The sequence below is a fragment of the Loxodonta africana genome, chromosome 21 (assembly GCF_030014295.1).
Source record: "Loxodonta africana isolate mLoxAfr1 chromosome 21, mLoxAfr1.hap2, whole genome shotgun sequence".
NCBI classification, from domain to species: domain Eukaryota; kingdom Metazoa; phylum Chordata; class Mammalia; order Proboscidea; family Elephantidae; genus Loxodonta; species Loxodonta africana.
In genome coordinates this window covers 31,083,575-31,097,760 of record NC_087362.1, presented here as the reverse complement: position 1 = coordinate 31,097,760, position 14,186 = coordinate 31,083,575, and the positions used below count along the sequence as shown (strand labels likewise).

The following is a 14,186-nucleotide window of genomic DNA, read 5'->3' as shown; positions in this document are numbered from 1 at the left end:
TTATTTGCCACATATGGCAAAAGGTTAATATCGCTAATATTCGAAGAGTTCTTACAAATTAATGAGACAAAAAGTCAGCCCAAGGGAAAAAAAGAAGACAAAAAGGAGGAACAGGCAATTCACAAAATGTGAACTAAAAATGGCCAAGAGGCATCCTAACAAAACAGCTACCACTTAGGGGCGAGGGCGCTGTGTGTGTCTTTTCATTTAACCTTCGAAGGAACAGCACTGCTGTTATCCCCATTCCACAGGCAAGAAGAAGCACTAAGATGTGGCAAGCAGAAGGGTATCACAGATAAATAGAGCTGGGAACACAACCCAAGTCAGCTGACTACAAATCTGGGGTCTTGACCATCAAAAAGATGAGATGACTGACTAACCCCAGTGTTGGGAGGGTTTGGAGCAAGACGTTCCCATGTACACTCTTGGGAGTGCAAATTCGAACAGTTGCAAAATAGGTATCCAAAGGTTTTATCAATGTGCATACCCTGTTACCCCACATTCCTAGAGTATAATCTAGGAATATGATGCCAGATGTTCTAAAAGACACGTAAATCTCGTAAGTTCCTGCGAAGTTTGCAAAGACATTCTTCACAGCAGTAATTACAACAAGGAAAAACTGAAAACTTAAAGGACTACCAGAAGAAGGCTAGTCTGTGCTGTATGTATGCAGTGGAATATAGATGGTATGACTCTAGTTGGGATAAAACGTATACATGTCTTTATTGTGTATATAGAAAGAGATGTCTTCCTAAATGTAAGAGTGGTTTGCCTCTGATTTCAGGGGTCTCTGACGATTTTCACTTTTTTCCTTTTGCTGTTCTGCATTACTTGTTTGTTTGTCTTAACCTATCCTTTTAACCCAAATACAGAGCTGATCTAACATCTGACATCTGTCAATGTTTAAACCCAGAGAGCCTTGAACTCTAGATTGAGTACTGTGACTCCTTCTAAAGGTGAACATTCCCTCCCTACTGCCACCAGCACCCTCGATTTTGATCAAATGTATCACAATCCTGAGGGCGAAGATGACACTCTCTCCCAGCACTGCTCCTGGCTCCCTCCCACATCTCTATACACTGGGTCCACCCCACCATCAGGCGGCCCTGCTCCCCTAACTTTATTCAAGTTCATCCTATCTCTATCCTGGGATGCCCTCAGGTCCACGCCTTAAGGGCTGGGGACGGATGAGGGAACTCAAAGACAACAGTTTATTCCCCTCCAGGTTTCCGTAATGCAGTGAACAGCCAACCCCAGCTCGCGTCACTCCCCTCAACTCCGCATAATTCTGTGCCCCTGCAGCTGGGGTCACCCCATCAGGCCCTCTCTTGAGCCCCCAATGCGGGCGGTGCCAGGCTCTGCTCCTCACCTGGGAGCTCCACCTAGCCCGGCCCCCCCAGGCCGCTGAGGTCACCCCCCCCCCATAAGGCTCCTCTCAGTCCCCTTGTCCCCCTCAACAAGTACACCCTCCCAGGACGAGCCCCTGCCCCGGCGAGGTCCTCCTGCACCCCCGATCTGTGGAGGGTCCCCTCCCAGGCCCCAAGTCATCCCCCACGCGCGTCTGCGGGCACTCACCCTCCCGACAGCGCCGCCTCCAGATGGTGTCGGTGTGCAGAATGCGCCGGAACTTGGTGCAGACCTGGGCCAGGCTGGGCAGGTCGGTGCCGGGCAGCGAGGCGAATATCTCCACTAGCAGCTCCGGCGGCAGCTCCAGCAGCGAGCAGCGCGGGGCCGAGGGGCCCGGCCTGCTCCCGGCCAACGCCGCGCCGGCCTCGATGCGCTCCTCCTCGGGGTCCGTGTCCGGCTCGCTGTCGGCCGACGCAGCCTCGGCAGGGCCTCGGCGGTGCTGGCGCCGCCGGCACCCCCGGGACGGGCCCACGCCGCAGAGGCGAGCGCACACCGCCATGCCGGCAACTGACAGCGACGCCGCGCCGCTCTGCGCACGCGCCGCCCGCCGCCAGCCCGGCCCCGGGGGGCGTGAGCGCGCCGCAGAGCCCCGCCCCCGGGCAGCCGAGCTCCGCCCCTGGGAGCCTAGCCCTGCCCCCGGGAGGCCCCGCCCCGTCCGCCCTGTCTACGGCGTCCGCCCAGCACCCGCGGGCCTTCCAGGCGACGGCAGGGTGGGCCCTCGGAGACCTCTCTTCGAGGGTGGTCACCCTGCTGTCGAGCAGTTCCGGGGGTCCCGATGCCTCTGTTTCCGCCGTGGGAGGACGCCGGCCCCAGACCCCCTCTCCCCGCCTACAGGCATACACTGGGCTTCGAGCCTGCGGCCCAGACCCGAAGCTGCACGCCTTGCAACCACCGGGAAAAGGAGCTGTCTCCCAAGCTGGACAGCGAAGCTTCGTTGTTGCTTGGAAACGGGGCGCGTTCTTACAATGACCATCCACGGCCATAGCCGCAGCAAAAGAGCTGGATGCCCCGTGTGAGGATCGAACTCACGACCTTCAGATTATGAGACTGACGCGCTACCTACTGCGCTAACGAGGCTCCTGGGTGGCTCACGCCGCCAAGTGGCCTTTGCATACACTCACCGCTGCCAACGAGGGACTGTGAGAAGGAATTGAGCCGAAGGCAAATGGTTCTAGTTCCTTAAGGTTTCATGTACGAAACAGAAATTCTTGTGCCTCTTTCCCAATGAGTTAGAAAGGCTGCAAGATTTTATAGCACTCTTTTTTTTTTTTTTTCCAAACTACACTCAAGCCCACTGACACCTGAACTGCACCTATTTGTCCTTTCTTTTGATCTAGCTAAAACTGACATTCAAAAATTTCTGCTCTTATGACGGCGAAAGGGGGAAATCACCCTAGTGATGGAATTGTGGCTCTTCGGTTCAATGCACGACCTGCCCCCCCAGCTCTGTAGTGATCTCGTGAGGTTATGTCCTATTTACCTGTTTACGGTGTGTGTGTCCTAAAAGACAAGGTACAATTGGAGAAGACATGGAAAGTCCTCAGCTCGCGGCCATGGCTTCATCTTAAACGGCTCTCGATTTAGTATTTCTCTTCCCATTTTTGTAAGGGAGGACGAGAGATTGTTTTTATGTGAGTTTATTATTATGTTTTGCTACATATAAAGCATTTTCTTTATTTTCAGCAAAACATAATACCTACACCAAGCGGTAGTTGGGAAGATCAAATAAGACACTACAAGAAAGGCACCTGCAACAACCAAAACCAAACCAAACCCGTTGCCGTCGAGTCGATTCTGACTCAGAGCGACCCTATAGGACAGAGTAGAACTGCTCCGTAGAGTTCCCAAGGAGCGCCTGGTGGATCCGAACTGCTGGACTATAAGGTTAGCAGCCTTAGCACTTAACCAGTAGGCAACCAGGGTTTCCACCTACAACATGTACAGCTAAATACATTTCTTTCACTTGAATACACTTGATTTATTTCTTCAACCCATTCTGAAATTAAAATATTTTTCCTAGTATATGTACAGTGTCTCTGGAAAGGTACACAAGGAACTTACTATCTCCAGAGAGAAAAACCGAACTGGTGAGCAGAATTTTCACTGTATATCCTTTTCACCTTTTTGTTCTATGTGGATTTTTGTTTTTTTTCTTTTTGAGGGGAAGGGGGACTTTTGGCATTAGCCAGCACTATTCACGTCAATTTTGTATTTTTTAAAGTTTTATTGTGGTGAAATGTATCTAAGAGAACATTTGCCATTTCAACCATTTTATGATAAAAAAAAATTTGGAAAGGAATAATGTTGATGGTTGCACAACATGGTGAATTAATGCCACTAAGTTGTACACAAATGTTATCTCTTTTTAAATTAATAAAATTAAAAAATTTAACGGTATAACCTTAAAACACTTGCCCTGGGTTGGACTGCCTTTCTCATCATAAAGTAATATAATCCATAGAATTGGAGACTGGCCCAGGGTATGGGATGATTGTAGAAACTGGCTCTACAGCTGGGGTCTACCCAAGCGGCTCTGATCAAAACTTACTTCAACGTCCTGTAGGGTTGAAGGAGTTGCTCTCAGTCAAAACCAAAGCTAAGGATCCACCGGCCACCCCACTGTTTCTGGGGAAGCGTCAGATCTTGCTAATCAAATAGAAAATTATGCAGACCCTATCAGTTCCTTAGAAACAAGGATGGTGAGACTTTGTCTCACTTACTTTGGACATGTTATCAGGAGGGACCAGCCCCTGAAAAAGGACATCATGCTTGGTAAAGTAGAGGGTCAATGCAAAAGAGGAAGACTTTCAATGAGATGGATTTACACAGTGGCTGCAACAATGGGCTAAAACACAACACAGCAAGGATTGTGAGGATGGCGCGGGTCCTGGCAGTGTTTCACTCTGTTGTGACATGGGGTCGCTGTCAGAACTGACTCAACGGCACCTAAGAAAAACAACGTCAGTTCCTTGGGCCAAGCCTCCATGTATTCCTCACTATTCACTACCACCTCCTCAAGGAAGTCTAGGAATAGAGGAGAGGATTGTCTACCCTGGTCCATAGAACAGTGAAGCAAATCTTCTGACAAAAATAACAATACAAGTGTACCTTAGCTCAGGCCTTCATCACTTCATGTTCACACAACTGAAAAACAAGACCTAACTGATCTTCCTGCATCTAGACTCAAAGTTTTCAGTCTGTTCTCCAAACTGGTGTCAGAACTCTCTTCCTTTAAATAATAATAAACAAAAAGCAAACTCATCATGCTACTCATCTATTTAAAAATGTTTACTGGTCCCCTGTTGATTCCTTTTTGGGACACAGGGAATACCTCACAATGTGGTCCCAATCTCCCATTCTGGCTTCATCTCAACATACCCTCCTAAGGTGGAGTTATCCAATTCCTTAGCCTTTCCAAAACTCTCCACGGCTTCTCACATCTATATGACTTTGCTCAAGCTATTTCCACTGCAGTGAAGACCCATCTTCAACTCTGCGCCTTAAACAATTAACACCCCTTCCTCCTTGTCCTCAAATGTGCCCTCCCCTTCTCAGAAGCTTCCTGACATCTTCCCATCAGAGGATTATCCTTTTATTGTGAACAACATTATCATATAGTTTCTTACAAACACGTATTGCCTTTTGTACCAGCCACACTAGATGTATCCCTGGTCATGTGATGTGCTAACATATATCATGTAATCAATGAATGTTTACTAACTGAATGAAAAAAAAAAAAAGAATACACTGGCTAAAAGGGTGAAACCAATTGGATTTAGAGAACACTGGTGGACTATTAGGACACACTGGTGGCAAAGTGGTTAAGTGCTATGGCTGCTAGCTAAAAGGTTGGCAGTTCAAATCCACCAGGTATTTCATGGGAACTCTATAGGGCAGTTCTACTCTGTCTTATAGGGTCTCTATCAGTTGGAATTGATTCGTCGGCAATGGATTTGTTTTAGGGTTTTTTTTATTGGAGCCCCGGTGGCACAGTGGTTAAGAGCTCAGCTGCTAACCAAAGGGTCAGCAGTTCAAATCTACCAGCCACTTCTTGGGAGCCCGTGAGGTATTTCTACTCTGTCCTATAGGGCTGCTATGAGTCAGAATCTGCTTGACAGCAGTGGATTCGGTTTTTGTATTTGGTGGACCATCAACCAGACTGAGTCAAATGAGAAAGGACCTATGCAAACAAAAGGCATCAACAATTCCGTAAATATTTACACAATGCCTGACCAGACTATGTTCCATGTTTGGTGGGAACCCGTAGACTCTAAAGTGTAGTCCTCACCGCTATTGCATTTCATGTATTTTTTTTTTTTTATATCTGTCTACCCTTTACTATGTGTCAGGCTGTATATACTAGGAGCTGAGTGTGAAAAGATTAATAAAACACAATTTTTTTTTCTTTAGAAGAGCTTAGAATTTATTAAAATGTCAAAACGATTTGGTTAAATTTCCATCTTTAGAAGAATGGTTAAACTATTCTACATTCATAATTTGGACGGTGCAACTAGGCTGTTAAAAAAATGTGTTGTATGCAAAAGAAGAAAAAAATGTGAAAATATGTATTTCTGCAGGTAAGTCTATGTGGATGTTTATGCTCAGGAAGAAAACACACCAAATAGGTAACACTGATTATCTCTGGGACCATGAGGAGAATGGATGGTGATCAATAGAAACTTTAGTTTTATCTGTACTGTTTACATATTTTAACAGATATATGAATCATAATCTATGAATACTGATGAATTGTTCACATATTACTTGTATAATTAAGAATAATAAGAAAAGACATGAAAATATAAATAACAATGTTTAAATATTAAATTGGTAGTATATGGTAAATTCTAGGGGAAAAAAGAGATTATATAGGCTAAAGGTGAGATTACTATACTACTACTAGCCTCAGAAAGGTGGGTGGGAAGCCCTGGATTAGATGTGACTAATAATACATGGTAACATCTACAAATTGCAAGAGGCAGTTTATTTGTAGCAAAACATAACACCTATTCCAAGCAGTAGTTGGAAAGATCAAATAAGATACTACAAGAAAGGCACGAGGAACACGCATATACTAAATGTATGCACTGAATATATGTTTATGGTTGTCACTAATTGCATCAACATTTATTAATTACACACCTGATATGTCCCAGGCAGTATGCTCTGTACTGGGGATAAAATAGAGAACTAGTAGTTCCAACTAATAACACCTCCATTGGATACCCTGCTGTCTAGTATGTAAGGCAGCCATTAAACAAATAACCACACAGATAAATACATAATTAAAAATTACAGTAAGTGCTATAAGTAAAGATTGTAACAAGATTTTATAGCAGAGAGACCAGAGAAAAGATCTTTAAAGAAGTGACATTTACAAAATAAAGTATGGGTTGGCATCAGCCAAGAGAACACTTGAAGGAAGAACGTTCTAGAAAGAGAGAACAGCTAGTTGTTCCTGACAAACTTGTAGGCAAGGCAAGGAGCTTGCAAGGCAATGGCAAGGACAAAGGCAGGAAGGAGCATGACTGCCCAGAGATAAGGAACTCAGTAGGCCAGAGAAGAACTGGAGCAACATTCAGGTCCGGGAGTGGTCTGAGGAGAAATTGAATCCAGAACTCCGGGAACACCAGACTAAAAATTCATGAATTTGGGCCAAGAATGCCTTTGACATTTTCTGAATTCGAAAATGGCACAGTGATGAAAGGGGTGCGTGAGGAGCCAACTCAGGCTTCAGTGTGCAGAAGGGTGTGCAAATTAATGGAATGCAAAACGAGTTTATGTGGGATGAGAACACTTTAATTTCATAGTTTTAGTATTCAATATGCATAACTGAAAATGTAGCCAGCACATCAAATCTATGATTGCGTGGACGTTACTACTTATGACAAAGCTACTTTTAAATACTGTAAGTAAAAACTGAGTCATTTTAAAGAAAATGTTAACTATAAATAATGCAGATGAGGGTGATACGTGATAACCAAGCTTGAAAAAGCACTGAATTAGAGGAGAAAAGACTGACAGCAGAAATAACAGAAGGCTGTTACAATAACCCACCTGCTGAAGGATTGAATTAGTGCTTATCTTCAGAATAGAAAGAAAAGAACGGCTGTGGGAACTTGGGTAATATATGTTGGTGGAAAGGAAGCGGAAGGAACTCTCCAATTGACCCCTGAGAGAAAGGTGTAGCAGCAGTCAGCTTCTGTAAAGATTGACAGCCTTGGAAACCTTATGGGTCACTATGAGTTGGTATTGACTCGACAGCAGTGGGCTTTTTGGTTTATTACACATTGAACCCTGAAAAGTTTATATGTCCCTGAAACATTTTTACAATCCCTTGTACAGAACTGCATCCCTCACAAAGAAAAACAAGGCAGACGCACTTGTCGTAAAATGAGGAAACACTAGACGGAAAAGATTGTTTTGACACTATAAGGAGGCTTTACAACAATGAAATCTTTGTTAGGGAGGACTGTAAAATCTAAGGAAATACACAGACTATACAGCAGATTGGCCTCAAAGTTCATTACTTCAAAAGTCACTGAAAGTAGTATTTCTTGGACTTCAGAAAACCGTGTTAACTTTACGGGTGCTGGTCCTCAGAATCCAGATGTTAGAAAACAGCATCTTGCCCACCGCTTGGAAGGAAAAAGCACACTAATGGAAAGAAAAGAAAAATATTCAAAGGCTAAGCAAGATGCTCACAGTTTAAAACAAGAGGGTCCAGGGAACATCAACAGTTGTACACCTTCCCCAGTCCCATAAGGGGGCAAAAGCCGGGAAAACAGTAAGCTTTCCGAGTTCGTTTAGAAGCAAACAAAAAGCCCTGAAAGCTCAGCCATTTCCACCAGTTGTTATCCGCTCATTTCAGAAATAACTTCAGATTATATGGAGGGTTCATGGTCATTTTACCGCATGTACTAGTTTTGTTTTTTTTTTTTTACTAGTTACTAGTTAGCTGATTTCCGCAGTTGTAACCCAGAAACAGAGCGGAAACCCTCAAGAGGACAGTGCTTTCTCTCGGATGCTACTAATTCCCCTAAGAACGCAGTAAGGACATTCCTAAACACTGCAATCTATTGAGGTCAGCTTGTCAACTGCAAAAACCTCCTGACTGAACCCTTCCTGGGAATAGCTCTGGGTGCTTCTCTTGAGCAATACTTGTTTGTCGACTTGTTCTGAAGAGCAAAGCCGTAACACTACGACTGATAGGACAGCTGGCCAATAGTAGCCCGAACAACAAAGCCGGTGTGGCATCTCTTCCAATCAGAAAGCGGAGAGGTGGGTGCGGCCAAGAAGGCTTGGGGCGCTGAACGCGCTCCTTTGTATGACTTGCCCTCCATGTTGAGTGTGGCTAAATAGCTCTGCTGCGCTGTGTGCTGCGGCGGGGAGGGGGCAATGATTTATAAATGCATCTAGACAGCCTGACTTACAACCATGTTACATCATAATTGCTAAACATCATATTCTCTATTTTTAGCAGTTACATTACCTTCCTACCCCATACCTTCTTCCTTACGGTCATTTCATGTTATGAGTAAAGGAATATTGTGAGACTTATTTAAAACTGACACTGCTTGGCTTCCCAAAGAAGGAATAATTATTTGATAGTTTAAAAGCACTATGAGGTTCCTAGAGAAAACACGAACTTAAGATGAAAAACGTGTTTTTGCCATCCTGTTTATATGGATTATTTCAAGGATGAGTAATAGAGATTTATATTATTTGTTTAAAAATAGATCATACTATGCTAATATTAACTAGCTTAAAATAATTCATGAATAATATTAATCTACCGCCCTGGCTGTTGTTCACCACGTTTCTATTAAACTGCAATCTCAGGGCACACGAAATGTTTCACATAGACTCAAGCATACTTTCAAAAGGTTCATGTTTACATTGACGTTTTGTTTGTATTTTTTTATATTATTTGTACTTCATAAATATCATTTCTAATGCATATGAATGAGCTGTTCTCACATGAAGATGATGCTTATCAGCCATCTTCATACCTCAGCTGCTTTGGATTATTTTCTGAGAAACACGTAGGGATATGTGGTTTTAGATTCAAGTTGGAGTTAGAGGTTAGGCGAAGAACTGTAACTGCCACGTTCGTTAAAAACACAAAGAGGAACCCTGCCCCATCGCTACCACAACCCTTGAGGCTAATCCCCATGGTAATGAGCCCAAGGCCTGGGTGATTTGGTAAAGCTCTATGGGTGCCTCAGGGACTAGGAAAATATGAGACTCTCCTTCTCTTTCCCTCACCTCCATATGCCAGATATTGATTTTCCCTTCTCTTCTTGCCTTTGGAACAGTTACCCGGCAAGAGGGGGGAAAAAAAAAAAAACATTTCTTACAAAGTAGCAAGCAAGCCAAGAAAGCACTCACCAGTCAATATTTAATATTATAAAAATCCAGAAGAGAGCAACACACAGTCCCCGCTCAATCTTGCTCTCTTTTAAGACTTCAAAATTGATAATTTTGTGTTTGGCAGAAGATAAGCACATAGTAAGTGTTTACTGTTTTTTGTTTTTGTTTTTGGTGGTTGTCATTTTTTCAATTTTCACAGAATAACCAAGCCACAGACATCTTCCAAAGAACTCTGTCCTAGATCACATGATGGTACAACTGGGCATAAAGACCTTTCTTTGGTATTGTGAAAACCGGATAGAACATTTAAGTACTCTTTTTTACTAACTATATAGTATTACAGATGTTCAAGGTAAAGAAGGTAACCAAAAGAGTAAAAAAATAAAAAGTACAGAAAATGTCATATGCACAAATGCCATATTCTTGTGTAAACAGTGGTAGAATAAAGCACTACAAGTAACATTAGTTTTCTGGTGGTGTGAAATATTTTTACAAGATGCTACGAAATACTTCGTTTCTTTACAAAGAAAGAAATTCCAGCTGTATTAAAACTACTTTGAGAACAATATTTCAGTATATTTTGTATGTTTCAAGTTTATAATGTATATTATTAGTACAATCCATTACTTTGTCAAACGGCATATAAGAAATGCATTTACAAAGTGAAAAGAGGAAAGCTTGGGCCTATGGGAATCTTTCAAAGTATTAGATATTCAACAGTAAAAACTACCAAAGAATCAAGTGCTGTTCATACAGAGACATGTCTGTCAGAAGTTGAGATGGGAAATAACAGTACTAATAACTAAACATCGCATAGTGATTTATATTCTACAAAACAACTTTCTTTTGCTCCTCACAAAACACTTTGAGTTCTGAAGTATTATTACTCTCTTTTTTACAATTGATGAGTCTGAGACTCAGAAAAATCATTACGGGCTCAAGGTTGCTTAGCTAGTTAGTGGTAGGAAGGCTGAAGGGTGCAAAGATGAGCAAGATTCAGTACTTGAGAGACTAGAAAATCTCCCTCCCATGAAAACGGCAGAGACCAGTGAAGGTGGGCAGGTAATGCATCATGGCTGATTTGATAATGTATAAATCATAACACTCTATGCACCATCCAGAAGTCACTGTAGTATCATGTCGCAACAGGAATTAGGCTCAATATGGAAGACGCACAACCAGAATGCTCCTTAGAAGCAAGGATGGTGAGACTGCGTATTACATACTTTGGTCATGTTCTCAGGAGGGATCAGTCTCTGGAGAAGGACATCATGCTTGGCAAATTACAGGGTCAGCAGAAAAACAGAAGACCCTCAATGAGGTGGATTGACACAGACAGTGGCTGCAACAATGAGCTCAAGCATAACAATGATTGTAAGGATGACACAGGACTGGGCAGTGTTTCGTTCTGTTGTGCACAGGGTCGCTATGAGTCGGAACCGACTCAACGGCACCTAACAACAACATGGAGGCCTTAAGATGAAAATCATTATCCTCAGACTTTCTCCAAGGTAGGATTCTATTAAACAATCTGAATTACCGCAACATGTGATGGAAATTACCAGTGGGCAGTTTCCTTAAAAAAAAAAAAACAAAACACTGAGCCAAGTTTGATGTACAAAAACAACTAAAAGAAACAAAAACTTAGACCTGAGAAACCACCACTATGTCCTGAATCAGTGGTATTCATAAAACGGAAGCAGTAAAGATACTATTTATTTTCAGGTTGAAATAGTATTCCTCATCAGTCCACAGGGCTGGAATAAGTATGGTTGACTAACTCAAAAGCAGCTTGGCTACTCCGGAAGCCATTCCCAGATAGATTGAGACCTGCTTCACTTGTTTGGCATGATGGGCTGTGAAGCCATTCCCAGATAGATTGAGACCTGCTTCACTTGTTTGGCATGATGGGCTGTGAAGCCATTCCCAGATAGATTGAGACCTGCTTCACTTGTTTGGCATGATGGGCTGTGAAGCCATTCCCAGATTGAGACCTGCTTCACTTGTTTGGCATGATGTCCTCATGACAGGGACATTGATGCGATCAAACTGACAGCAGTGGCATTTTCTACTGCAGAGTCAACAGTGGCATGTTGTCCCCAGGTACAGGCTGAGCACTCTGCTGGGGATACAGAAGCGATCCTACGATAACTGAGTGGCTGTGTGTCATCGAGCCCGCGTTCGGGAGCCAGGATTCCCTGGCCTGGAAACAATGTACTGTATTCCCAGGAAAGGCTTCCTCTTGTTTAGGAAGCCGCTTCCAAACAGCCCCTGCCTTTAAAGGGGATGTTCAGACACAAGTAGGAGGAGATGAGGGAACATAAACTAAGCTCCTGGGGACATAGAAAAGGACTTTTCTTTCCTTCCTAACTTTGCTTCTGGCAGTCCCAGCAGTCTGAACCAGGGCTTCCAACCGGTTTGGAATGGTTCAGTAATTACTGATATTAAACGAGGGGAGCATAGGGGTAGCATAGCAACCAAATCTGTTGCCCATCCGGATTTTAACCTGAGTAACAAACAAACAAACAGCAGTGCCCACTCAAAGACGGCGACTGACCACAGCACTTTGAACGTGTGTTGCTCCCCACAGTCCTGCCAATAATCCAATCTCCTGCAGGGAACCCGGAAGTTTTAGGAGGCTGATGTGGGAGATTGGATTATTGGCAAGGCTGTGGAGAACATCAGGCATTCAAAGTGCTGCAATTGGCCAGGCCACTGCCTTTAAGCAGGGCACCTGTGTTTGTTTCCTTTTGTTAGGTGCCATCGAGTTGCTTCTGACTCACAGTGACTCCATGTACAACAGAGGCAAACACTGTCTGATCCTGCGCCATCCTCACAACTGTTGTCATGCTTGAGCTCATTGTTGCAGCCACGGTGTCAATTCATCTCACTGAGAGTCTTCTTTTTCCGTGACTCTCCACTTTACCAAGCATGATGTCCTTCTCCAGAGACTGATCCCTCCTGATAACATGTTCAAAGAATGAGACAGTCTTGCCATCCTTGCTTCTAAGGAGCATTCTGGCTGTACTTTTTCCAAGACACGTTTGTTGGTTCTTCTGGCAGTCCATGGTATATTTAATATTCTTTGCCAACACCACAACTCAAAGGCATCAATTCTTCTTTGGCCTTCTTCATTCATTATCCAGCTTTTGCACGCATGAGGCAATGTTTGTTTCCTACTTGGGTTCCCTGCAGGAGATTGGATTATTGGCAGGACTGTGGGGAGCAATATACATTCAAAGTGCTGCGGTCAGTCGCCATCTTTGAGTGGGGCACTGCTGTTTGTTTCTTAAAAAAATAATAATAATAAAATCCCAATGGGCAACAGATTTGGTTGCTATGCTACTCCTACGCTGCCCTCGTTTGTTTAATATCAGTAATTACCGAACCATTCCAAACCGGTTGGAAGCCCTGGTTCAGACTGCTGGGACTGCCAAAAGCAAAGATAGGAAGCGAAGTCCTTTTCAAAATTCACTGGGCAACAGATTTGGTTGCTATGTAACACATAAACTGCCCTTGTTCACCTTGGCTGTGAACTGGTTGGAAACCCTGGTAAACAAACCTCTTTCACATTACCTCAAACACATTACTTTGTGTTTGGGAAGGAGGCTGTGGGAGCTGCTGATAAAAAAAAGCCAGCCCTCACTAAAGTTGACCTAGCTCCACCCTATCTCTTCTAATCCTCTCTGCAACCTTGCCAGGTTCTGTCTCTGGGATAATCTCTGAGAGAGGATTTTACAATCTTATCTCTGGAAGCAATGGGAGATGTTAAGATTGGCCTGGCTCCTCTGCCTAGGAGGCAATGGGCGTTTTGTGGGTTGTCCTGGCTGCTGTAGGGCTCCTGGGATTACTTCCTGAGACGGTACCCAAAGACAGAGACTAGTCTTGCCTCGGGGTATTTGCCTGCACTTTCCCCCAGAGCTCACCCTGAGGGCCGTAGGTGCCCAGCTAGTCCCTGATCAGTGGTGCAGCCTTCAAGACAGTGATGTCACTAGGGTTGGTGTCACCTCCCCATGGACCTCCTCCAGTACCAAACTATAATCTTTGTAATGTGGTTTGTATTGTTACTTGTAAATTGTAATTCCTGTATGTCACTCCTTTTCCTTTACTACTTTTTTTCAAAAGGTTATTGATATAGGTTTACAAATAATACCACAATTAAAAAAAAAAAAGCCCAAACCCGTTGTCATCCAGTCATTCTGCCTTATAGCAATCCTATAGGGGTCTGGGTATAGGACAGAGTAGAACTGCCACCTAGGGTTTCCAAGGAGCAGCTGGTGGATTCAAACTGCTCACCTTTTGGTTAGCAGCTGAGCTCTTAGCCAGTGCCATCAGGGCTCCAATTACCATAATATTGTAGCTAAAACACCAGAAAATTTGACAGAATCAGCAACTGTTAAGAACAC

General features: G+C 43.7%; 1 protein-coding gene and 1 non-coding gene across 4 annotated transcripts in view; both read right to left on the bottom strand.

Moving 5' to 3' along the window:
- The window catches only part of FBXO31 (F-box protein 31), a 37,243-nt gene extending 35,337 nt beyond the window's left edge, over positions 1-1,906 (bottom strand). Inside the window, exon 1 of one of the 3 annotated variants that reach the window (XM_003418070.4) lies at positions 1,576-1,906. In XM_003418070.4, coding sequence (XP_003418118.1) covers positions 1,576-1,906 — 331 coding nt within the window. The remainder of the gene's footprint in view (positions 1-1,575) is intronic. The other 2 variants (XM_023558093.2, XM_023558092.2) reach the window with 2 other exon arrangements.
- Positions 1,907-2,411: 505 nt separating this feature from the next.
- On the bottom strand, positions 2,412-2,484 carry TRNAM-CAU (transfer RNA methionine (anticodon CAU)). The gene has a single exon. It is a non-coding gene; the product is annotated as a tRNA-Met (tRNA).
- Between the last annotated feature and the right edge of the window lie 11,702 nt (positions 2,485-14,186).